Source organism: Panthera tigris, chromosome A1 (assembly GCF_018350195.1).
Source record: "Panthera tigris isolate Pti1 chromosome A1, P.tigris_Pti1_mat1.1, whole genome shotgun sequence".
NCBI classification, from domain to species: Eukaryota; Metazoa; Chordata; class Mammalia; order Carnivora; family Felidae; genus Panthera; species Panthera tigris.
Window position 1 is genome coordinate 79,227,083 of NC_056660.1, and position 23,871 is coordinate 79,250,953.

Consider the following 23,871-nt stretch of genomic DNA (forward strand, 5'->3'; position numbering starts at 1 on the left):
TTTCATGAAGACCCTGCTTCAGACCGTGGTGGGGAAAGCCCCTTGCCAGAGTCACCCGATTAGGAACCATCAGGCCTTTTCAACAATACGCTTATCAACTGGCCACAAGAGGCATTTTCTCAGATGAGCGTGGGTAAGCTCTGTGTGTGTCCTTATGCCTGTGAGTGACCCTGCTCCCTAGGCAAGCACGTCAGGTGCATGAGTGGACACAGAATATGTCTGCACCGCACTTCACCGGGAAGTGGTCCCTTTTTTCGCAGCCCCGGGCCACCTCTGGGCCATGGGGCCGTTCCTTTCTGAGAACCGGGGCACCTGTTTTCTCTGCACCCCCTGCGATTCGGCTGCTTGCTCCCCACTCGGCTATCCGCCTCGTCTGCACGCCTCTCACCCCTGGTTTGGTGGGGAGCTCCCTGTCTTGAATGCTGTGGGGTCGCAGAAGAGAATGCGTGCTTTACATCAACAGGGGCTCCCGGGGCCAAAACATCTGAAAGACTTCTTCTGTAAGCTCTATGTTGGCAAAACACAAACAGCCAGTTCCCAAGCAGACAGCAGTAACTCTTCGGAATGTGCTGCCTTTCCTAATATCTCACGGAGTTGCGAAAAGCAGGTTCTCAAGCAAAAGAAGAGCTCAACTTTTGTCTGTTTCTGAGTAAGCAAGCATTCAAAACGCTAATCAGGTTAAGCAGCCACTGTTCCCACAGGGCTGAGGCCTCCGGAGGAACACCAAGCCACCGGTACAAACCCGAATTACCTAAGAGAAAGCACCTGAAGATACACGTGCCAGCCAGGGGAGTGGGGAGACAAACATCTCCGAGGACCCCTGACATCCTGCGAAAGCCTCGTGAACACAGAGCAAGACGCCCAGGGTTAGCCTGATGACTGAGATTAGAACATGCCCAAAGACCCCCTACATTGACACTCACTTATGGCAACTGGAGAATAGAAGACATTCTGCCCAGGAATGACATCTCCCTCGAACACGGGACTTAGCCAGAAAAGGTTTGGCAACTGAGACCGGAGACATTCCAGGGTCCGCCGGTGGATTCTAAGTAGTCAGCATGTGAAAGTTTTCCTCGAGGAGACGTGGAAAAGACATGTGTCAGAAACAGCGATTTCCACATTTCCAAGGCGGCTGACACTCTGTCCCACTTAGGTAACTTTAACTGTCTCAGAGTTATGTGGCTCCTACTATCCTATTTTTAAAAAACAGGTCAAAATTCATCTGACTTGCAGTCATTTGAGAATAGCAAAATAACTCAGAGGAGAAGCGAAGCCATCCGGCAGGAGCTCCAAAGCAGGCCGGTGATCCGAACTGCTAGATCTAGGGGCTGTGATTCTACACCCTCGGCTCATTTTGCATTTAAACCCCATTAGCATGCCCAGGCCTCACTCTGAGAATGGGCGGGGGGCGATGGCGGTGGAGAAGGACCAATTCCTGTCACTGACGTGCCAGCTGAGAATAAAATCCTCTGTTGTCTGACCTCGGGATGGGAGGGGGAGGGGAGGGGAGGGGGAGGGCATGACAGGGGGAACCACGTCTGAAATCCCGGCTCAACCACACTTCAGGTATTCCAGGTCATTAACACTGACCGACATCAGTTTCAAGACAATGAGTGGAGGTTAAAATGTCCTCTTTCCGTGGGGGGCGGGGGGGAAGGACCTCTTCCTTGGTCATGTTATGTGAAACGTGGGGCCTGAAATATTTGTGCTCAAGACACATCTTCAATTTTTGTTGAAAAGACATAATACTAAACCATTTAGCTAGATTTCAAGGGGCCTTCTGAATCCATTGGAAAATTACAGTCTTCTAAAAGATTAATTCAGAATGGTTTAACCTACAGCTTACAAGTATTTCATTTTAAATAGTCTTGTTTTAGGAATAAGATAAAAAATCCCAAGTGGGCAGAGACAGGGTGCTGAGGGGCAGGGCCAGCCAGGAAAGGTCACGGAGGCCCTGGATCCCAGATGTCTGGTCCACTGGCTGGGAATCTTCTTGATGGTCAGCAAGGGGGGAGAGGAGAATTCTACTCTTCCCACCCCACCCCCAAGGGGGCGCTCTGTGGTTTTCTGATTTCAAGGCTCAGGTTGGTCTCAGTGGGAGGCTCGCCTGAGACCACATCACAAGAAAGGGGCACAATCTAATGGCACATCTTCGCCCTCGATGCCTCCTCCCTTTGACTGTCCAGTGCTCAAGTGGGAAGCAGGCATGTTTCCTTGTGGAGATAAACACAGACCTGGCCTCACCTGAGTGTACCAGCCACCTCAAGGGTTCCCTCAATGCTCAAAGGTTTCCTCGATGCTCACTTTTGAAAAGAAATGTTTAAAGACCCTTTCCTTGCGGGGCTGGGTGCTAGATGCTGGCCGTGACTCAGAGGTGACCCCCGCCTTCTCTAAAGATATTTAACCAAATCCAAACTAAAGTGAACCAAGTCTCTGAGTAGCTGTTCTCAAGTCACAGAAAACTCAGCCAAAAATACCTGGAAAGCTATATCTAGATTATTCTGCCTGGTTACATGTTATTAATGGGTGGATTTGGGGTAAAAATGAAAATGAGTCAGGCTGGAAAGCATATGCATGGAATAGGAAGTCTGAAAAAGCAGAGCCGTGGGGCGGGGGCGGGGGGGTGGCCACCACCGGAGTCTGCAGCTGTTGGATGAGAGGGGAGATTGGGAAAGTCGGGGGAATGGACTCCGCTCTCTGAGAGTGAGACTCGTTACCGCCACCTCCCCTCCAGCTCCTGATGCTTTAAGTTACAAGAAAAACACTGTGATGTTGATACAGGCCTTCAGTTCCTATTTGTTGACATAGGAAAGTTCTACTTTTTATAGTTTTAAGAATGTCTTTGTTAGCTCAGTGTGCTTATGTGTAAAACTCAAGTTAGATCAAAAGAAAAAAGAAAGAGACAGAGAGAGAGAGATATTCCTTGTGGTATGAACATACTTTCCCCCACTATAAAATAACTCTTGCAAATGCACACTGGAACTAGCTAGAAAAACTTCCCAAATAAGAAAATGAACAGACCATGAAGGTGGATTATAGTTGATATGGTTGATAATGAAAGCTATCAATATATTTTCACATACTGCATTTGTTCAAAAAACTATCCAGGGGCACCTGGGTGGCTCAGTCGGTTGAGCATCCAACTTCGGCTCAGGGCATGATCTCGCGTTTCATGAGTTCAAGCCCCAGGTTGGGCTCTGTGCTGACAGCTCAGAGCCTGGAGCCTGCTTCGGATTCCATTTCTCCCCCTCTCTCTGCCCCTCCCCTGCTTGTGCTCTCTGTCTCTCAACAAATGAATAAATGTTAAAAAAAAATTTTTTTTTAAACTATCCATTGGGGCTCCTGGGTGGCTCAGTTGGTTAAGAAGGTAAGCGTCCAACTTCGGCTCAGGTTGTGATCTCACAGTTTGTGAGTTCGAGCCCTGCGTCGGGCTCTGTGCTGACAGCTCAGAGCCTGGAGCCTGCTTCGGATTCTGTGTCTCCCTCTCTCTCTGCCCCTTGCCAGATCACACTCTGTCTCTCTCTTTCTCTCTCTCTCTCTTTCAAAAATAAACTTTAAAAAAAAACCACACAACCATCCATTAATACTGGTACCACCAACTATGAGTGTATTTAAAAACTAATAATAATGTTGGTACTTTAGCAAGTAGCTAAAAAGAAACGAAACCATTTTCTGTATAGTAAAATTCTCTGAATTTCAAGAGTGTGAGCCTGTGACCTGATAAGCCTGCAGCAGGCCATGAAGTAGAGAATGGACATCCAGGCCTGGCTGACACCCTCAGCGCCCGAGGAGCAGACAGTGGTCCATGGGCCTCCCTGCTCCATACACCCCCGCCTGCCTCGGGCCCCCACTCGTCACAGGCCAACTGGCTTACTGGCCATGTCTTCTCACGGCCACACCTGATGTACAGAACCACACAGTTTCAGGGTGCTGCACTGACCCCAGGGAAACCCAGGCAGACACCCTCTCTCCAAACAACTGAAACGCACAGATTGATTGCCCTCCAGAGAAAAGGATTTACCCAGGTCTGTGACTCTTAAATGACAGGCAGGAACACTTGCTTAGAAAAATATAATTCAATTTACATTTGGGGAACAATAAATATTTACTGTTTTTATAAATAATTCTGGGCCAGTGTGGGGTTAAAAATACTGATCTGAAGCCCTTAGGTGCAATAGAAACTTTTTCTGTTTTGAGAAACGTGCTAAGTTTCGTTCTTACACATGGGTTCCAAAGAATACTACTGACTTGACAGGTTTTCTGCCGATACACGTGTCCCTTCTTGAGTCAAAAAAGGAAAGAAACCGAATCCGTTTTTCTGCATTAACTGCCACTAATTATCACAGTCTTTGGGGAGCTGCTGCTGAGATCCCCTAGACATAATGTTAAGCCTGGTTTTGCTTCATTTGAATCACTCTGGGGAAATTATCAAAATAGTAAGTAATAAGGCTTTAAGATGAACTGCTGATGATTTGGTTAGGTTTAATGAAGTTTTTCATGATTTCCATATCGATGGCAATTCAAAACAAACTGTTACCATTTAAGTTTTGGCCACTTACCTTCTGTCCCTTCACTCCATGGCAGTCACACTTCCCGCAGCCAGAGCCAGCACAACCGCCCTGGAAGGAAGAGAAAAACGTCTTTAAATAGAAGAACTCTTGCAAATTGAGGTCACTTTTTGAATTGAAATGATTTTGGCATCTTCACCTATTTATGGGAAACGTCCTACCCCGTTATGAGGAGTATGACCTCAAAATGTGAGATCTGCACTTGCTCTCATGGGGTTATCATGTACGTAGCCTCTGGCTCCTCTCTCTTGCCCTCATAGATGAAATAGTAATCCTGGAGTAGAGCAAATCAAAGCATTAGTTGCTCCACAAACTGAAGGCTTCTATTTATACTTTTTGGAATCGCCTCTCCAGGGATGATTTTAACAGGGCATCACCCATATTTGCAAGGCTATGATACTGATTAAGGAGTTTCAGACCAGAGACCAGGGAAACTGAGGCCCCAGGAAAGCAGAGTCCATGCTTTGTCCTCCAAATTCTCAAGGACACACAAGTATGCAAAAAATGTTTGTGCAAAGAGGAAATAAATGAAGGAGCTTATTTTAAGCCCAACCTTAGAGAACTGATTTTCAATTCAGTTAAAGCTTGAATGAAAAGAACCCAAGCATGTAATAAAAGCTGGAGAAGAGGAACATTCTCCAGAATAGGTCACATATTAGGCCACAAACCAAGTCTCAACAAGTTCAAAAAGATGGAAATCATACCATGTATCTTTTCTGGCCACAATGCAATGCAACTAGAAATCAACCACAAGAAAAAATCTGGGAAGACCACAAATACGTGGAGGTTAAATTACACGCCACTAAACAATGAATGGGTCAATCAAGAAATCAAAGAAGAAATAAAAAAAGTACATGGAAACAAATGAAAATGAAAGCATGATGGTCCAAAACCTTCGGAACACAGCAAAAGTGGTTCTAAGAGGAAAGTTTACAGCAACACAGGCCTACACCAAAAAGCAAGAAAAATCTTAAATAAACAACCTAATGTTACACGTAAAGAAGCTAGAAAAAGAAGAACAAACAAAACCCCAACCCAGCAAAAGGAAGGAAATAATAAAGATTAGAGCAGAAATAAATTGAAACTAAAAAAACAAGAGAACAGATTAATGAAACCTGGAGCTGCTTCTTTGAAAAGATCAACAAAATTGATAAACCTCTAGCCAGATCCATCAAGAAAAGGAGAGAAAATCTAAATAAAGTAATTAATGAAAGGGGAGAATAACAACCAATACCACAGAAATACAAACAATTGTAATAAAATATTATGATATAATATTAATTCTATTAAATCATTATATTAGGACATAATATTAATATATTATTCCAATAAAACAGAATAGAATAATATGCCAACAAATTGGACAACTTAGAAGAAATGGATAAATTCCTAGATGTATATATAATCTACCAAAACTGAAGCAGGAAGAAATAGAAAATTTGAACAGACCAATTGCCAGAAATGAAAATGAATCCGTAATCAAAAAAACCCCAACAAATGAAAGTCTGGGACCAGCTGGTTTCACATACGAATTCTACCAACATTTGAAGAAGAGTTAATACCTAGTCTCAAACTACTCCAAAAATTAGAAGAGGAAGGAAAACTTCCAAATTTATTCTTGAGACCAGTATCATTCTGATACCAAAACCAGATAAAGACACCTCAAAAGAAAAGGGGGAGAGAACTACAGACCAAGATCCCTAATGAACATAGATGCAAAATTCCTCGACAAAATATTAGCAAATTGAATCCAACAATACCTTTAAAAAAATCACTCACCACGATCAAGTGGGATTTATTCCCAGGATGCAAGGGTTGTTCAATACTCACAAATCAATCAACATGATATATCATACCAACAAGAGAAAGGATGAAAACCATACGTTCATTTCAACAGATGCAGAAAAAGCATTTGACAAAGTACAACATCCATTCATGATATAAAACCCTCTGATACCTCAATATAATGAAGGCTAACAATGAAGCAGCAGAAAAAGAAATTAAGAAAATAATCCCATTTATAATTGTACCAAAAAAATAAAATAAAATACCTATGAATAAACTTAACCAAAAAGGTGAAAGAAAGACCTGTACCCTGAAACTATGAATCACGGATGAAAGAAATTAAAAACAACACAAAGAAATGGAAAGATAGTCCATGCTCATGGATTGGAAGAACAAATATTGTTAAAATGTCAATACTACATAAAGCAATCTACACATTTAATGCAATCCCTATCAAAATACCAACAGCATTTTTCACAGAACTAGAACAAACAATCCTAAAATTTGTATGGAACCACAAAAGGCCCCAAATAACCTAAGCAATCTTGAAAAAGAAAAACAAAAGCAGAGGTATCACAATTCCAGACTTCAAGTTACATTACAAAGTGGTAATAATCAAAACAGTATGGTACTGGCATAGAAACAGACATAAAAAGAATAGACTAGAATAGACTAGACTAGACTAGACTAGAATAGAATAGAATAGAATAGAAAGAATAGAATAGAAAGTCTAGAAATAAACCCACAATTCTATGGTCAATTAATCTTTCACAAAGGAGGAATGAATATACAATGGGGAAAAGACCATCTCTTCAACAAATGGTGTTGGGAAAAATGGACAGCCACATGCAAAAGGATGAAACTTTTTTTTCACCATACACAAAAATAAACTCAAAATGGATTAAAAACCTAAATGTGAAACCTGAAACCATAGAAATCCTTGAAGAGACAACAGGCAGTAACCTCTCTGACAACAGCCATAGGAACATCTTTCTGGATATGTCTCCTGAGGCAAGGGAAATAACACCAACAATAAACTATTGGGACTACATCAAAATAAAGTTTCTGCACAGCAAAGGAAACAGTTGACAAAACTAAAAAGCAACCAACTGAATGGGAAAAGATATTTATAAACAACATATCCAATAAAGGGTTAGTATGCAAAATATATAAAGAACTGATATAATTCAACACCCCAAAGAAACAAACAACCCAATTAAAACTTGAGCAGAAAACATGAACCGACATTTCCCCAAAGAAGACATCCAGATGGCCAACAGACACATGAAAAGATGCTCAACAACATTCATCGTCAAGGAAATATAAACCAAAAAACTACAGTGAGATATCACCTCACACCTGTCAGAACAGCTAAAATCAAAGCACAAGAAACAGCAAGTGCTGGCAAGGTTGTGGAGAAAAAGGACCCCTCGTGTACCTTTGTGGGAATGCAAACTGGTACAGCCACTGTGGAAATCAGTATGGAGTTTCCCCAAAAAGTTAAAAATAGAACTACCCCACAATCCAGCAATCGCACTTCTGGGTATTTACCCAAAAAATATAAGAACGCTAATTCAAAGGGATACATGAACCCCTATGTGTATTGCAGCATTATTTACAACAGCCAAGATATGGAAGCAGCCCAAGTGTCCATCGATACATGAAGGATAGAGAAGAGGTGATGTATACATACGGTGGAATATCATTCAGCCATAAAAAGAATGAAATCTTGCCATTTGCATAGATGCGGATGGAACTAGAGAGTATAATGCCGAGTGAAATAAGTCAGAGAAAGACAAATACCATATGATCTCATTTGTAAGCGGAATTTAAGAAACAAAACAAACGAGCAAAGGAAAAAAAGAGAGACAAAGGAAGAAAGAGACTCTTAACTACAGAGAACAAACTGATGGTTCCCAGAGGGGAGGCGGGTGGGGGAATGGGGATTAAGGAATACAGCTGTTCTGATGAAAAACTAAACTAAACTAAACTAAACTAAACTAAACTAAACTAAACTGGCATCCTATAAGAAAAGAAAGCTGGAAAGGAAGGGAACTAACGTGTTCAAAATTTGCCATCATCTTATTTAATCAGCTGACGGTTATTTTTGAGGTAAATGCTACCATCCCCACTTTTCAGATGCAAGAACTGACTTTGGAGCTTGAATATAACATGCTAGGACAAGGTTGAAATTAGAACCCACCACCAACTTCCATTCCATAAAACTACCAGCACATTAAGAGATAAAAGTATGAAGGTGCTTACGCACATTCGCAAGTTCCTTAGACAAACCCAAATTTTAACCCAAGACAGACACAGGTATTGGAGACAGAATGGAAGGGGGTGTGACAAGAAAAACTTTAGTTAATACGCTTTGTTAGAGGCTGTGTATTAAGTCTGAGATACAATGTGTGCTTCAATTCTGCTTCAAGAGATCATTTCTCAAAAAGAAAACAATACTATTAATAGAACTGTGATCACGTGAAGTCTGTTTCTTTAACGATATCCTCAAGCCTTAGCCCTGTTGCCGTGGAGATCTTCTGCATAAAACAACTACATCTGGGGATATTTATTTCATAAAGTGAAACCTGAACAAGTGCCTCCAAGACAGTGAGCTGTTATTAATTTTATATTTTGGAAATGGGGACAATTGACCACAGTCCAAACAGACTCCGTAGATGATGGTCTTTCTCTTTCCCTGACTCACACGTGTGGCAGTCATCAGCGTGCAATCTCATAACCTCCTAACATCCTACATCAAGCCATGTGCATAGTTTTGCTTCACAATCTGGGTTTTGGTGACCACTCAGAGTTTTCCAAAGACACGAAGCCAAAATCTTAAGCCTGTGCTCCAGAAGGTTCATCCAAAATGCCCAAATCCAAGTACTCAGAGACCCAAGAGATGTTCCTAACAACATCACTGTCTCCTGCCTCCTCCCCACATGACGGGTGGCTGCACCCCACCTGGGCTCCCACAGTGGGGTGACAGGCCTCTACCAAGACACCTGTCCCATGCCCCTCACAACCCTCTACTCGTCTGCCTCCCCAGGACCTGAGAACATTTGGGGGACAGGCCCAGAATCACACCAAGCTTGACACAGACTGTATGTCATCTGAGACTACACGGGTTGTAAGACTCACGCCAAGAGATAAAGAATAGCACGGATTACACAATGACACATCATCCATCGTGAAGATATACTGGAGCTTCAGACTTAATGCATTAATAAATGGGCGTCTTGGAACTGAGGAAATAGAGCAGTGCCTACCCAGTTACTGTGGGCTTGCTGCTGGTGGTGGCCATTTAACCAACCTTAAATAACAGGTGTAGAGAGCAATCCAATGACACGGGTATATCAGCTCCCAACATATTACTGCCTAACTAACAGCACTGTGGGTAAGTACTCCAAAGAGGAAACTGGGTGAGGAGAGTGGGACCGGCCAGGGAGGAGGGGGCTCCCGGGGGTGCTGGGTGAACCCCCAGACCAGAACAGGGTGCCTGTCCAGGACAGTCGCTAGGGCTCTGGATCAGCCTACCCGCCCCCCCCCAGCCCCCCACCGCCGGCTCCCAGCCCAGCCCTATAAACTCCTGCTCCTGAACCAGGTTCAGGAACACACCTCTGCTCTTTAAACTCTGCTAACCCCCATCCCACTCCTACAGATGCCAGAAGGGAAAATCACCCAGGCTACTCATTTATCTGGTAGGAAAGAGAGGTCCACCTACCACCCAGGCTTCGTTGGCCAAAACCCAACAACAGCCTGAAGCGGGAAGGCGGGCTTTTCTACTCCCAGCTCAGTATGGTTTCTTCTAAACTCCAGATTAGGCAAAGGATCATGTGGCTGAGGCAAAAATGGCTATTTGGTCTTTCTGGGTTTTCTCTTCTGAAATGTTGATAAAATCTCAGAAGCTTATCTCCGTTCAGTCTGAGGAAGTTATAAACATGAATTTCCTGGAACTGTTCCCTTCAGCTCTCAGCAAATGCTTTAATTGCAAGGGACACCAGATAAGAGGTTACAGGGCCACGACTGTGGACGCTGGGGTCAACGTGCTTCTGGTGCCTTTGCTACAGAAACACAGCCAGCGTGCATGGGTAAACAAATGGGCAGTTTTATCCCGGGCAAGGCTGCGGGTCATGACAAACTCTCAGGGCAATCTGAGACAAGAAATACAGGACTAGAGCCTTTATCACGGGCTCTATTATAGGAATAAAAGATCCCCACCCTGCCCCCACCACCTCATACTGTATATCAAACAAAATTAAAAAAAAAAAAATCCTAGACAAAAGACATTCATGGCTCCTTTCTGATTTATTCTTGTAGGAAATTTTTATTACCAGTGCTGGCCCTACAAGGCAATTCCAAAGGACTAGTAATTCTAATAATACCTAGATTACGGTCAGCCTTTCAGAACAAAAGGCATTTTTAGACCATGATTTTTGTTTCACTTTCTGGGTGGCCTAGCATTTTACGTAAATGGCCCTATTAAAAAAAAAAACTAATTTTTAGACTAAAAAAATTAAAAAATGCATGTTTACTTTGCTAAATAAAATCTATTTTGCTTTTTAAAAAGTTTTTATTTATTTAAGTAATCTCCACACCCAGCGTGGGGCTCGAACTCACGACCCCAAGATCAAGAGTCTCGGGGTCCTCTAAGCCGGCCAGACGCCCCTAAAATCTGTTTTGAAATATCACCATTCTGGTTCTTAACATTGTCAGCACATAATGGTCCATGCTGGATATCACCATGGCACACGAGGTATTTTAGTTGTGATTTAAGGGTATGCTGCTAAAAAGAATACCAATGGTGCTCTAAGGATCCCTTTAAAAAAAAGACCGTTTATTTATTATTGAGAGAGAGAGAGCACGAGCAGGGGAGGAGCAGAAGGAGAGGGAGACACAGAATCTGAAGCAGGTTCCAGGCTCTGAGCTGTCAGCACAAAGCCCGATGCGAACCCAGGAACAGCCAGATCATGACCTAAGCCGAAGTCGGATGCTTAACCAACAGAGCCACCCAGGCACCCCTCTAAGGATCCCTTTTTAATCAGGTGTAATGCATGATTTTGAAATAGCTAAATAAAGTAAGAGCCTTAAGTAATGTACATCCCACTCTCTGCTGTGAATCACTAAGTTTAAAAGGGCAAATGAAACTATGTAAGTTACTTGGATCCAAAATTTCACTGGTGACCCACCTAACATGTTAAACATGGCGTCGCAAATGTCATGATTTCCTGAGGAAGCACATTTTGCATCTGGACCTTGCAGCAAAATCATGGTGTGCAGGGGTCTCATCGACTCCAACAACTCCCTACCGGCCACACGTTGAGGGACTTTATGAGGGATGCTCATTTCTACCAGTGTCTGGAACATCGGGCCCCATCAACTAGCTCCCATCCATCTGTTCCAGATTCTAGAATGGGAAAAATCTGTACCCTCTGTGAAGTACTCCTACTTCTTTCTTGTGCCTTTCCCCTCACTGGGGTGCAAGCATCGAGTAAGTCAGCTCCAAGTTAGGAGGAAAGCCTGTGCTTTCCTGCTGAGCAGTGCTCAAACCAAGAGGTCACGGCTGAGGAAGCTGGTCAAAGACGTTCTCCACTCGAACATGGGGAATGTGGCTGAAGACCCCAAATTCTTGGTCTTTGGGGGCTGTGGGTCTTGGTTTCTCTTGCAGAAGTGGGATCTCCATGGCCAACACTGGGGGGGAGCACCTAGACACGGGGAGAATAGAATCCCAGCCAGCTCTCGGAGGGAAAACATTGTATCTATATCCCTAACCCCATAACGGTGCAGAACAACTTAATGAAAACCACATCCCTCTTGATGATCCTCCTGGCCTCTTCCCGGCAGGACCCACAGCCAATAACCCACCATGGGATTGTAAGAAGTTACGTCCAGTGGGAGCTGAATTGAATTAACTGCATTTTAAACAGAAAAAACACATTTGTTCTAGATGGAGTCTGGCAGACAAACGTGTCCACACACAACTTCAGTGGCCACTTTAAGGGCCAATTAATGATAAAATTTGAAAGCGATGGTACAACAACATAGCCTTTAGAACAACTGTCTCTTCTAGTCTGTTCCAGTCTCTCTTTTTTTAAATATTTTATTTACTTTTGAGAGAGAGACAGAGTATGAGCAGAGGAGGGGCAGAGAGGGAGGGAGACACAGAATCTGAAGCAGGTTCCAGGCTCTGAGCTGTCAGCACAAAGCCCAACGTGGGGCCCGAACCCACAAACCGCGAGATCATGATGTGAGCCAAAGTCGGACGTTTAACCGACTGAGCCCCCCAGGTGCCCCTGTCCAGTCTGTTTATACGTTTCAGGTCATGACAAATTAATTAATATTATATACATTTTCTTTCATGCCCCAATTTCCAGCATGAGTGCTATGAAGTACATTAAGTTCTAAAAATTCCCTAAGATTTAGGATTTGCAGTCCTAGTGCCAAAGAAGGAAGGAGATCATGGAGGTCAGTGACTCTAGCTTGAAATGAAGCCTATTTCCGGCCCTTCTCTGATCTTCAGACCAACAGGGAGGTCTCCTCAACATTAAAGTGACTTCCCTGTGGGAATGCAGGGAGGGGGGAGGTTCGCGGATTCAGTTTGGAGAGCGCCTTTCTGCTTAACCGAAGGATGCCAAGTGCTCTGCGTGTGTGTGCATGCACGCGTGTGTGAGTCGGGGGTGAGGGGTGTGGGTGAGAGACAGACAGAGCGCAAGCCCATACATACACTCGGTCCCGCTGATCTGCCAGCTGTGACATAACTTTTGCAGGAAAGGCATATTCGGAATGGGTTTAACAATGAAGTCCTCCATTTCCCCGCTTCTTTCCTGCTTCTGATGGAAGGTAGACCTTTGACATCACTGCTTTCACAAGTTTTATGTGTTTCCCATCCCACCAAATAGGGACATGTGGACATCTGCCAAGTCTAAACAGCTTATCTTTCAAATTCCTTTGTACATTCCCCATGCTGTGCAAAATGTCAGAATAGTTTTGTGGTGATATTACCATCCCGATTTTCTTCCTGGTTGTAGCACTTCTTCAGGGAAGCTTTGGAATCATTATCCAACCAAAGAAATATGTGGAGACAAAGGCATGTATTTCAGAGCTGCTAGGGCAGAAATTAAAGGTGTGCAGGAATGAATAGTGGGGCTCTCCTACCTCCCCCTCCCCCCACCATGGGACTGTCAAATGGGACAGATGCTGGACGACTGTTCGGCAGTGTCTCAGGGCCTGAACATACACACGGGGGCTTTCCTACATGATTCCACGCCTGGCATGTGCCCCACAGGTGTGTGTGTGTTCACGTGCATCGCGGGGACATCATCGAGAGACACGCTCACGTGCAGCTAACCACATTTGCCCTTATCACATGCTACCAGACTTTGATCTTTGCCGTTCCGTTATTTTTCGTTCTATTTCATTACCAGTAAAGTGCTGATGTGGTCAATCAGAGAGGACCACCAAAAGAAACGCATCAAGAGTCCACCTTCTTTTTGGACATTAAAATATCGTAAATGCTGCTTACTGCCATGAGGTTCTGCAAAATGGCCCTCCACACCTCCACGCACCCACTGCCCAGGCGGGACAGCCCTGAAAGAGAACCTTAACTCTCAGAAGAACACACACTGGTCCCGCTGCACTGACTTCAAGGACAGGTGAAACTATCCAGGGTGAAAAAGTCCAAAAGGTGGGGGGTCACCTAACCCAGGGTGGTTCCTGGGTGCCAGACATGGTCTCTGCTTGATGAGTCGGGTGTCTACATGGGGCAGGGGTTCCCATTTGCAAAAGGTCACTGAGCTGGGAACTCACAGTTTTTGTACTTTGTTGTATTTCAATCAAATCAGATAAAGCATATTCAAGAATGGTCATATTCAGGGGGAGCCCTCTACACATGGGCGTGGGCAACCACAACACGGGGGACCCTCACACACACGACACTGAGCGAAGGGAAGCCCGGCACAGCAGAGCGAGCCCGGTGAGTCCATTGATACAAAGCTGAAAACTAAACAGAATTAAGTTGAATGCTGGTTACCCCCAGGGGCTGTCGGTGAGGGGAAGGGGGACCAAGGGGTTTCCAGGCTTCTGTTTGGTGGGTGTGTTCTGTTTGTGCAAGATGCACTCAACTGTGTCCGTATCATTTCACACGTTTCTTCAATAAAATTTACCCCCCCCCCAAAAGTTTAAAACTTATTAGCAAACTGGAGAGCGAAATAGAGGCCAGATGTTACAGTGCAAATAGCAATTTCTCAAAAGCTTACATTTGTGCAGCATTTTTGAACTTCCAGAACTATGTTTGGCATTATGGATGTAAGGATGATTAATCTCCAAGGGGCTCTCCATCCATGTTCTGTTATCTGCGTGTGTTTTATTATATCGGCCTCGTTTTGTTTTGATAAACGTTAGATGCAATTCAAAGGATGTGAAAATTATCCTGCGTCGTTAGTTCAATGGAAGGGAGGATTTTGTTTAACTAAAACAACATTTCTGTTTCATTCAATCATGGAAAACATGGAAACCAAATACCCTTACTACTTTCTGGACTTACAAAATTTTTCTGTTCCCATTTGAAAACAACTGCAAGTGTTGATGCATTCTTGGCAAAAAAACAAATTAGCATGAAACCTTTGAGAAACAAACTGAACTTGTGACATGAGCACGTCTGAGTAAGCGCAGTGCGTGGGAGGCTGGGGCCTGTGGGGTCTGTGGGGGCTCCCAGCAAAACCGCACGCGGAGGAAGCTGGTGGGGGGGGGGGTGTCTGCCTGGCTCGCCTGACCGTCAGCCTGGGATCATGGGTCTGTGCAGATGTCACCCACCCTACGATCTATGTGGTCTCATTTTCATGTCTTTTCCACCCCTTCTCCCATTCGGTGGGGCTGGACGTTCAAGGTCCCCGCCTGGGGAATGGAATGGGCCAGAGGGAATGGCTGGGGCCTCACTTCACCTCCAGGTCATGTCTTGTCCAGCTGCAAGCAGATGTGACTATAATTAGCGGCCCCGTGACAGTGGCTCAGAGGTCTCTGTGTGAAATGAGTTGGTGGGCCGGCGTGTCCCCTGGGACACATGGGTGGGGCAAGGCTGAGGCCAGAACCGGGAGGCCAGGGGCTCCCCCTGGTGCTGCTGACTCACCAGTTCCGGGGAGGTGATGTGAGTCTCCAGCCCAGGGGTCCTCCCACTGAGTCGCTCCCCGAATGTTCCTCCAGGGCAAGAGGCCGTCCTGGGTGAAGGTGTGGACTCAGGGGCTCCTTGGCCACAGAGGGAACACATTTCCTACTTACGGGGGGAGGGAAGGAGCCCTCCCCCAATAAAACTCTTGCTCTTGGCTACTGTCCCCCCAGCTCCCGAACCCCTCCGGCCGGCCCTGCCCCACTGCCTCGACTTCCCCCCACACACACACACCGTGTCCACCCGGTCGCCTCCTCGGAGACCCCTTCCCGAGTGCCACACGTACATTTCCCAGCCACTCTTTGAAGCCCAGAATGTTTCACCCAGCCAGGCTAGGGGAAAAAAAAAAAAGTTGGACTATTTTCTCCAGCTTTGGGAAAATGCGCAAGCCTCTGTTGGGCTGAAGTCCGTGGGGCTCTTCTGGCTATTTTTGTTTTTTGTTTTTCATCCTTCCTCTCGCTGTGGCTCCAAAACACAAAGCAGACTTGACTGCTTCCATGCCCTGGTCCGGCCACTGCCTGTCAGACATCCGCCTTTATTTCTGAAGCCCCAGACCAGCCCACAGGGGGTGAGTCCACAGGACGCAGCCGCTCCCTCGTGGGCCTGAGCCGCCCATTCACCCACACTTGGTCTCAGTCCCCAGCGTGACTCATCTTTGACCTGATGGGTGGTTGGAGTGTGGCACCTGCCGCACCTGACACAGGCCAGGCGCGCGTAGCACTAAGCACGTTAGCAAGCGGGATGAGGAGGCGTGAGATGACAAGGTGTCGCCTCCTACAAGAGAGGGTAGCGGAGTCCCACAGATGCAGAGGCGGGGGCCCTGCACCCTGTCCCAGTGCAGAGGGATCTCCAGGGCAGGTCCCAGTATAGAGGTGACAGACTGGGGGGTGCTGGCCTGGAGGGGGAGGGCAGAACACGGGGAGGGAGTGTTGCTGCGAAGAAAGAGGTGAAGGGGAAACAAAGCGGAGCAAAAGGGCACTCGGCCCCGGGGTGTGGGACGCGGGTGTTGGGGCACAAGGGGGACACTGGCGGCTGTGGAGACAGAGTCCCAAACACATGCTTCAAGAGGATGTGCTGTCCTAGGAACAAAGCAGAATGAGGGAGAGCTGGCAAGGGAGGCTGGTCGGGGTGGGCACTGGTGCCAGCTGGGCAGGTGATGAGTGACAACACACATTCCTGAGGCTGGTGGGGAGTCGAATTTGGAGGTCTGGGCGAAAAGGGCGTAGCTGACTCCCTGCAGAGCCCCGGCCCTTCCCAGCTTCTGTGTTTACTCTTTCGGAGGCCAGGGACTCTGACTCCAATCAATCTATAATCACGGTCTTAAAGTGACAGCACATTGCCTGGACGACCTCAATCCCGACAGCTGGGTGTAACAGGTGCCTTCTTCATTAATTCCTGGTCGTAAATAGAAGAGCGCTTAATCTACTGTTCATGGGGTCTCCAGGATTCACATGTAATTCAGAAGCATGTTCTGAAGCAGAAGTACTGTGTGCTTTCTGCACACCCATCGGTATGATCCGATGCCCCTGGGGTGGGAGAAGCAAGACAGGGCTGCGCTCCAGGATGCCCTAAAGGGCTGGAGAGGAAACACAGATGCAGAGGAAGGGAGGAAAGGGGACAGAGAGAGAGGAGGCAGGAGGGGATGTGAAGCGGGTAGCCCCAGGCCCCGTCCTGCTTGCTCTCGGCCTGGACAGCAAGAACCCTCAAAGGGGGCTCCTTGGGGCGCCTGGGCGGCTCAGTCAGTTAAGCATCTGACTCTTATTTAGGCTCAGGTCATGATCTCACAGTTTGTGGGTTTGAGCCCTGCGTTGGGCTCTGCGATGACCATGCGGAGCCTGCTTGGGATTCTCTCTCCCTCTCTCTCTGTCCCTCCCCTGCTTGCTCTCTCTCTCTCTCTCTCTCTCTCTCTCAAAATAAATAACTTCAAAAAATAAAAGTGGTCCCTTGGACCATGTTGCTGCCGGTCTCTTGTGCTCACCCTGAACCTGAATCCCAGATTCACAGTATTTCTCCCCACACCTTGTATCACAGTTTTGGCAACATCACATGAACACATTTCCTCCACGATACTGTGGCAAGGGCGCCACACCTCTGTAGGAAGGTGGACAGACGGCCCGGCTGCGAGAAGCCCCTGCTCAGCCCACCCCCACCCAGCACCTTCGCCGGCACTATACCTTCCAAAAAACTCCTAACTGCACCTAAATGTGAAATCAAAACAGCATTCAGTGAACTTCAGATGCTTCTCCTATCATGACCCAGAAAATGCGCTGCATTTTACCACGGTAATGAAAAATTCCCAACAAGCGGACCCGCCGAAAGCCCCGCTGCATGTCTACTGGGCAGCTGTCAAGAGGGATTTATGCTGGGCAGTTTTCCCATCAACAGGGCTCTTTAAAGAGATCTCCCGAAGGCTCCACGTGTTCTAGGGAAGTAACGGATAACCAGCACTCAGGCACGGAGACCCGCATTATACTGTGTATTGAAAGGTGGGGTCAGGGTTCTATGTCTCCCATCGTGCCCCATCGTGCTCCACATCCTGGTCCTCTAGGGACGCCAACAGTTCGTAACACACTTAAAAGGGACACACAAAAGCCCAAGTGACCAGCGAAGCATCACCGTTGTGACTGACCTGCGACTTGAATCCAGAGCTTGACTAAACCAGCGGCCACAAGATTGCCACGTTTTTTTTTTTCCTGCGACAATTAAATATTTTAAATGCTTGCTAATTTCTCCCGAGATTAGCGACACCACCAACCTCCTCCAGTCTCTTGGAATGTGATCCAAGTTGAGTGACACTCCCTGACACTCTGTTTCCATCCTAACAGGATACATTCTCCTTGTCAAAGCAGGCAGAAAGCTCTCCTTTTCTAGGGAATTCTGGGCACACCGTGGTCTGGTGCACTGGCCGCACAGGCCTCCCCCCCGCCCCGTAAGGATCTGATGAGCACACTTACATGCTGGGCTCTGTCCTCCTACTTCAGAGGGTGAAAGGGGGGCTCAGACGGGACTCACGCTCTCCAGGAGTCACACACAGAGGTGACCCAATGCTCAGGCCTGAGCCTGCTCTCAATGGTGGAAAGGTCAGGTGCCAAGGCTTCAGAGGCAGCCTTAAATAAGGTAAGGGTGTCAGAGAAAAGGTGTTGGCGAGGCTGGGTGAATGCCAGCTGGTGGGTCCTGGATGGCCCGCAGAGGGGATTCTGTGCCATTCAACCGGCCACGGGGACGTTGAAAAGTTCTGAACCGAGAGAAATTCCATCCCTGCTGGCAGTGAGGTTAGTGTGGGCACAAGGGCCCTGAGGGAGGCAGGCGACAGGGGGGGGGAAGGGAAGGAGGCAGCTCTGAGAAGAGGAGGTGGGGCAGGACGAGGTAGAGGAGGGGAGGGAGGGGTCAGGGACTGAGGGTCACAGGAGCTACAGCTCCACTAGGTGTGGAGTAGGGAAAGGATATTCTCCAAAGAGCCCGATCCCAAGGAGGGGAAAGCGAGGAGAAGGGGAGTGGAGAGACAGGGGAGGGGAGGGGAAAGATAGGAAGGGAGGGGAAAGGAGGCAAGAAAGCAATGTGTCTTGTTTCATGATGGGAAATGGTCACCAATTTTCATTTTCTTCGTTGGCAGTTCTGTCCATTAGAGCAATTTCTTCTTTTTTTTTTTAAGTTTATTTATTTTGAGAGAGAGAAACAGAGAGCACGAGTGGGGGGAGGGGCAGAGAGAGAGAGGGGGAGAGAGAGAATCCCAAGCAGGTAGCCAGCTGTCAGTGCAGAGCCCGACTCGGGGCTCAAACCCACGACTGCGAGATCATGAGATCATGAGCCAAAACCAAGGGTCAGATGCTCAACCGACTGAGCCACCAGGCGCCCCTCAATTAGCCTCATTTCAAGCTAAGATTTTATTCTCTGCCAAAGTGTAGATCTCATATCTTCTTATCAAACTTTAATTCATAATCCTATTCATTGATGCAAGAAATCATGTAAATCCTTAGCAAGAAATACTATAGATCCAGCAGACCATCCCTAAAATTCATCTCGGCCAGTCGCCCATGAAATGTCCGAGAGCCACTGACATGAACACAAGCCCGGGTGATGTTCACGCACCATCCTCAGTGACATGAGGGACCGTGCCCGAGGCACGGCTCCTTCCTGCAGGCGTGTTCTAGTCCAGGAGGAGAAAAACACCCCAAACTAAAGAAGTCAGGAGCATTCATGTTACTACCTCTGCAAGAACGCAAGAAGGAGAAACTTATTTTGGACTGAGCTGATACACCCAGTGGGAGGAGAGAGGTCGCTGCTTGGTGGCCAGGCCCCATCAGGGTGGCTCCGGGTGGCTTCCCGGAGGCGGCGGGGAAGACGGCACAGCCTGGAGGGGCAAACGTGGACGTTCCAGGAGGAAGTAGGTGAACCATGCACAGAGGAAGGAGAGGAAGGCAGGAATCACAGAGGAATCACAGAGGACCAGACCCCAGGAGGGCACGGTGGGGAATGAGGCTCTTGGCCACACAGGTAAGACTCTGCACACCTCCCCAGCATGGCGAGACGCCATGCCCCACCATGGGAAGGCCGTATGGGGTGTTCAGTAGCAAAGACCGTGCCAGATAGTCCTTCTTGTGGGGTACGACCTAACCACACAGCACGGCAAATAAGTGCACATGACAGTGTCCACGGATTTAATGCTACTTCCATCTCACAGAGACACTAAAACATCCTGTCAGGACACTGGCATCACAGCTGTTCACCTGTTGCATCAGATGTGGGACGCACTTTGGAACAACATGCACGCGGAGGCTAATCCCAGCCAGAATGACGCCAAAGGGTCATTTTTGTAACTGCGCTCAGTCTCAGATACCAGACTCATCTGTAAAGCCACTTTTCAAAGGCAGATTTACACTCTTCATAAATGATAGATTCTCAGATGTCTCGGTCCAGTCCTCCACACCCAGACGAAGCATCCCCACCGCCCCCCCCCACCGCCAAGGATGTTATTACTTGATCTGTATCTTTGAAACCAGAGTTGAAAACCTAAGCAAAATGTGAACAGAAGTGTCACATGGTACACCCAGCGGGTGACCAAACTCCTCACAGCAGGGGTTCTCTGCGTTTGACAGAAGCTCGGGGATCCGTGTGGGGGTGTGCTACGTGACGTATTTCTGGGTCCCATGCACATTTTAGCAAGACCTCCACTAAAACCTTCCACGAGTTCGTCGGGCTTTCATGGAGCATAATGGACGGTAAACCAAAAATGCTACTTTGCAAACCGTAGTGGCACTTCTGAAGGACCCACCTAAACACACAAGCAAAGCACTTATGGTTAAAGGAGAGAAAATGGGGCAAACCACAGGAGGAAGTGAAGCGCCTGGTGGTCAGGCAGTGGTTTCTCGGCGGCAAGCTCTGGTATTTACGCTGTGGCCAAGAGAGAGTGCCCCGCGATACCTCTGAGGTTCCTGTGCGGCCCTGAGGTCAGCTGCACATGTTTGGTTTGTGCAGAGCCATCATTTCTAAACCACACCTCCCACTCTGTCCCTGAGCAGAACCCTATTCCTACACCCTCCAGTTTGCCAGCAACTCCTAAAACCACACAGGCTAATCCACATACACATGTCCGTAGCTATCAAAATGTGTGATGACTCCAGAAACCCCGACCTTTCCCAAGAGAATTAAGAAAAATATTAAGCGGACTTAAGCCATTCAGAATTTATTATAAAAGTGAAATAAATAACATATGAAAACGAGCACTCATTCTATTTCCCTGATCCTTCCATTGGAAGGATACACAAATACCCCTACTTTCTCTTTCTCATTTACGTTCATTAAATTCTTATTTCCTCAGAGAGACACTGTGCACACAGTACAACAGAGCCCAAGGAGATTTGTGGGAACAAAAATATGGTTCTTAATGGTACAGCACCCACAGCAAGCATGTTAATATCTAGAAAATTCGAGAAAACCTTTTGCTACCATGGATGGAGTTTAAAGAGAACCCATGTGGAGTCAGGGTGAACTGGACTGTGAACACGATTCAGAACAAGTACTTTCTGGGGAGGTATATCGCCTCGGAAACCAAAACCACTCTTGTGCTTTTAACGACTATATTTCCACATTTTGATGGACATCTTCACGTGCTAGATGGCAGCTAATCCTCTCCTGGAAAAACTAGAGCATCTCTGCTAGGAGCTGCCCATTGTAGAGTTCAAACGTCTACCCTAATTTCTAAGCAAAGGTTCATTTTTAGAGCAGCCCATTACTATTTCTGCATCTGGGAGAACAAGGCACTGGTCGAAGGGGACACTAAGGAATAAAGACGGGATGAGGCACCTGGCATGGGGAGGAAGATACCCTGGATGCAGTGAAGCGAGCCAGTTCTTGGGCAAAATCAAGTACGGATAAGCCAAAGGCCAATACAAATATTCAGAGGAGGACCTGGCCAAACAACACCTAAAACCTGGAATCTTTAGGAGATTACACTCATAATGACACAATCGGCCAAATTCATGACCAACCGGCAACGACCCGGTTTTTCTCTACAGGTGGTGTCACTGACAGTTCAGAGCATCGGCGTGGATTTTCGGGTTAAAATGGCAGAACTGGCCTCCACTCCAATTCATGTCATGTCTTGCAGGGAAAATGCCAGGTGACAACCCAATTCTTTCGGGTTCCTTGTCCTTTACTTGTTTCTGGTTGTTAGATTCCAACCCAAGTGCCTCCAACTCCCAACCCAAGTGCATCCAAAGTCACTGCTCTCTTAAATTATCAAAGAGATTTTGGCCATAAATCACTATCACATTAAGAATCAATAGCATCCCATGGGGCGCCTGGGTGGTTCAGTCGGTTAAGACAGCCGACTTTGGCTCAGGTCGTCATCTCACGATTCAAGCCCTATGTCAGGCTCTGTGCTAACAGCTCAGAGCCTGGAACCTGCTTCAGATTCTGGCCCTCTGCCCCTACCCAGCTTGCACTCTGTCTCTCTCATAATAAATTAACATTAAAAAAAAATCAACAGCATCCTAGTTCATATATGAACCACAATGTCTCCAGGCTCATCACATACTTTCTAGTGTGTTATTGCTTCGATATGAACTTTGTGGTTGTTCTTGACCTCATTTGCACAGAGAAATACGGGCATTATGTGTCTCTGTGCACGTCTGTGTGCATACATGACATATTCCTTTCTGATGAGCTAATTATTGACGCCTCTCGTTTGCCTTTTTGATCAATTCACAATGTACTTCTACAGAACCCTGAACTTGGAAATCTACTTCTGAAATCAAACAAATCCCATTGTTTTCGCCATTAAAAGAAATGGAGTTGTTTTGACTAGGCTGCTCAGAGAATAAATACAGGAGTTCTCACCCCCTGGATTGAGATCGATTGGTGACCCATTGTGTGCCGGGCCCGTGATGCAGCATCTGAGGCCGTGAGTGAGTCCGCGCCCACGGGGAGGTCCTGCAGCCAGAGCTTGACCGGAGCACACCCCACCGCGCGTGGTAACACGCATTACCACAGGTGGGTGGTTGAGACGTAGTAGATGTATTTTAGAGTTACCAGCATCCAGTCCCTAAACATCAGGATGAAGTGTACTTTGAACAGATGGAGTGTTACACACGGAAATTTCTGTTCGTAGCCTTGCACAGACTGAAAACAAATTTACAGTGGTCTGTGCTGTGTTTCCCCGTAGGGTACACTCATTCAGTCTGCACATTTATTCAGCCATAACATGCATCAGCCATGGAGCATGTGACATAGAAGACTGGTGTGGGTCAACGACAGCTTCACACCTTGCTATTAGTGTCTGACAAATAAAAGTATCCCAAATCCAATGGATTAATTTAGATGGTGATATACGCTTTGAATTTTTTATTTCAGTCTATTTACTACAACCATGTGCCTTCTCTCCATTAAAAATACAGCCTGGGATTACCGGCTGATGAATTAATGAATTCATGAACTAATACAGAATGAATTAATGAATTAATGAATTACCAATGAATTACTGCAGAAGCTAATAGATGGTACTAGCTGAAGCTGTTGTAGATTTCAATTTTTAGTTGCACTAGGGCTTTTGCTAATCTGACCATACGAAGGAACCTGACACGCAGTGGTTTCCAAAATACATATTTTCTAAACCCTTAAATTACTAAGTAACTTCAAAAAATAAAGACGAAGTGGTGCCCAGTACAGTTTCAGGGTACGCACATTTCATTGCATTTCATTGCATCACAAAGGGAAAAGACACGTAGGATATACACAGCCTTGATCTATCACCCATGGTAAGATAGACCGTGATCTATCAGTCATGCTCACTGGCAGCACTGATCAACCCAGAGGGCCTGCTCTGCGGCTCACCCAGCTCCAGGTGGCATCTGGCCTGAA

At 46.6% G+C, this 23,871-nt stretch overlaps 1 protein-coding gene across 1 annotated transcript in view; it reads right to left on the reverse strand.

The window, feature by feature from the left end:
- The window catches only part of COL4A1 (collagen type IV alpha 1 chain), a 153,859-nt gene that overhangs the window by 84,814 nt on the left and 45,174 nt on the right, over nt 1-23,871 (reverse strand). The window contains exon 2 of the mRNA XM_042980109.1: nt 4,560-4,619. Coding sequence (XP_042836043.1) covers nt 4,560-4,619 — 60 coding nt within the window. The remainder of the gene's footprint in view (nt 1-4,559; nt 4,620-23,871) is intronic.